The sequence below is a fragment of the Volvox carteri genome (genome assembly GCF_000143455.1).
Source record: "Volvox carteri f. nagariensis unplaced genomic scaffold VOLCAscaffold_74, whole genome shotgun sequence".
NCBI classification, from domain to species: domain Eukaryota; kingdom Viridiplantae; phylum Chlorophyta; class Chlorophyceae; order Chlamydomonadales; family Volvocaceae; genus Volvox; species Volvox carteri.
The window spans coordinates 440,509-442,967 of NW_003307617.1; the positions used below are offsets into that span (position 1 = coordinate 440,509).

The 2,459-nt window shown below is 59.9% G+C and overlaps 1 protein-coding gene across 1 annotated transcript in view; it reads left to right on the forward strand.

The window, feature by feature from the left end:
* Positions 1-2,459, forward strand: part of elg8 (acetylglucosaminyltransferase) — a gene marked incomplete at its 3' end in the record, with an annotated part of 10,062 nt that overhangs the window by 2,164 nt on the left and 5,439 nt on the right. Inside the window, exons 4-8 of the mRNA XM_002957460.1 lie at positions 291-403; positions 764-839; positions 1,125-1,266; positions 1,747-1,834; positions 2,144-2,277. Of these exons, the coding sequence (XP_002957506.1) occupies positions 291-403; positions 764-839; positions 1,125-1,266; positions 1,747-1,834; positions 2,144-2,277 (553 nt within the window). The remainder of the gene's footprint in view (positions 1-290; positions 404-763; positions 840-1,124; positions 1,267-1,746; positions 1,835-2,143; positions 2,278-2,459) is intronic.

The window sequence follows — 2,459 nt, forward strand, 5'->3', positions numbered from 1 at the left end:
TTAGGGTTTTAGGGAGCGGTGGGGAGGGGAGGGTGTATTGTGGACACGGGGGGTGGGGGGATTGAAGCGCGGAGGAGGGGAGGGCGGTTCCCCTCCCGAATTACAGGACGACCTACACCGTACGCATTTGCCGCGGCCGAGTACCCACCTAGCTGCCTGAGCGCCCCTTTCCGCCTTTCGGCATGTCTTGTCCGCCTTTCGGTGTTTCGTTTGCTGCGGCCCATCCCCCCCCACCCCATCCCATCCCCCCCAACCCGTCCTTTCCCTCCCCCCCCCGCACTCATCCCCAGACGTTAGCAGCTCAGGAGGAGGACCCCTTCCAGTTCGTTGACTTCCCCCCGCCGGAGCCGTACGTACTGCAAAATGGGGATGTGCTGGTGGGCCTGGAGAGGTGCCCCGGAAGGTGGGAGAGGGGGGAAAGGGAGGGGGATGGCACGATGCGCCATCTGTATGGGTGTCTGTGTGTATATGTGCGCGCGCGTGTGTGTATGTATGTATGTATATGTGTTTGAGAGAGAAGGGGGGAGAAAGAGAGGCGCGGAAAGAGACAGATCCGTTGGCAGCCTCTTAACCCGCTCCCGCTGACGCCGTCGAAATGCCCAACCGCTGCATGGTTCTGCTGGCCGGTCTGCCCCCCCCCGTCCTCCGGTCCCCTTGGGAAGCACGGACATAACGTGTGTGTTTCTCTATCTCCCTGACTCCTCCCTTTGGGCCGCTCCTTCTGTGTACATCGTCGCGCAATGCCGTACAACGTCGTACACAGATGTTCAGGTCGCGGGTGGTGTGTCAAGAAGGGGGTTGAGGACACGTACACGTGCCGGTGCCACGGGTTTTATGAGGTGGGTGGCCCCCCTTGCTCTCCCTCCCCCCCTTTCCTCAGTTGGTGACTTGGATGTACGGCGGTTCATCCTTCTGCTTTTTGCATCATCATCACAATTATCATCATCATCATCGTTACCATTATCTGGTTCCCCCATTTCCCCGGGTGGGTCGTATCCGGGTTACTTGAATTTTCCTAACCCTGCCCGACCCCAACCCTCCCGCCTGTCCTTGTTCCAATATCCCCCCGACCCCCACCCCACCCCGAAACACATGCATACATACACACATACACACACGTTCAGGGTGAAGCGTGCGAAACCCCGCTCAACCAGCACTGCTACCGCAACTGCTCGGGCCGGGGCACCTGCAGTGGGGGGTTTTGCCACTGCCAACCGCCGTACTGGGGCCTGGGCTGCACCAGGAGTAAGGCCTACGTGGCGGAGAGTGAGTACGGTGTACGGCAGGGGGGAAGGAGGTGTGTACGGGAAGGACGAAGTGTGTATGGCCTGGACGGAGGGAGTGAGGGGGTAAATGTACTGCAGGGTACTTTACGCGGCTGCGGACTGCCGTTACTGCACTGCAGCTGCTAATGTTGTTAGTGCCCTTCTCTTCCCCAGAATTTCGTACACGACCCGATTCCCCCGGGGCCCGCCTAGTGAAACCTATCTCCCCCACTCTCCTCCCCCCCCACACCCCTCCTCCGGAGGCCCACTACCTCCCCCACCCCACCTCCTCACTCCCCACTCTCCCACCCCTCCGCTCCCTGGCAGATATCGATTAACTCCTCCTTGCCTTTGACTTGTGCAGTCCCTGTGCTCGTGTTGAGGTTTTCGCAACTCGTGTGTGTGTTCCATTTCTGTCATCATCCTTCCTTGCCCCCTCCCCCCTTTTCCCGGCTCCCGATAAACCCCACCCACTGAATAGCCTGGCTGCCCCACCCAACCAAGCTAAAGATCTACGTGTACGACCTTCCGGAACGGGTGTCGTACAGGAAACCCTGGCATGATGAGCCGTGAGTATGTGTGTTTGGCTCAGGGTTGGTGGGGAGGGGGGAAGGGACGCGAGGTGGTGGTGGGGGTGTCGGGGTTCCTTGAGGCTGAGGTTTTGACATGATGACGTGCCTGTGCGTGTGTTTTTGTGTTTGACGGGGTGGGTGTTTGACGGGCTCCTAGTGTTTGGCCTGGTACGGCGGGGCTTTGGGTTTGGGGTTTTTCCTTGCGTCGCTTGCTTCTTGTTTGGGAGTGCGTGTAGATTTCCCCCGGGGCGGTGCGTGATGATGGTCATGCCGCTGCTGCTGCCGCTGCTGCTGCGCACTTCGTAGGGCCCTCCTAGACACCATGTACCTCGCCGAGCTACTGTTCATGGAGCAGCTGCTGGGGGACTGGTCCGTGCGTACGGAAAACCCCTGGGAGGCAAATTTGTTCGTACTGCCAACGTACACTATTTACTACACAGGTGTGCATGTATGTATGTAATGGTAATATATGTATGCATGTGTTCGGGCGTGGCGGGGAGGGTGCATGTGACTCTCGGCTGGCATGTTTTGACTTATTGGGGTGGGGTGGGGTGGGGTGGGGAGGGGAGGGGAGGGGAGGGGAGGGGAGGGGAGGGGAGGGGAGGGGAGGGGAGGGGAGGGG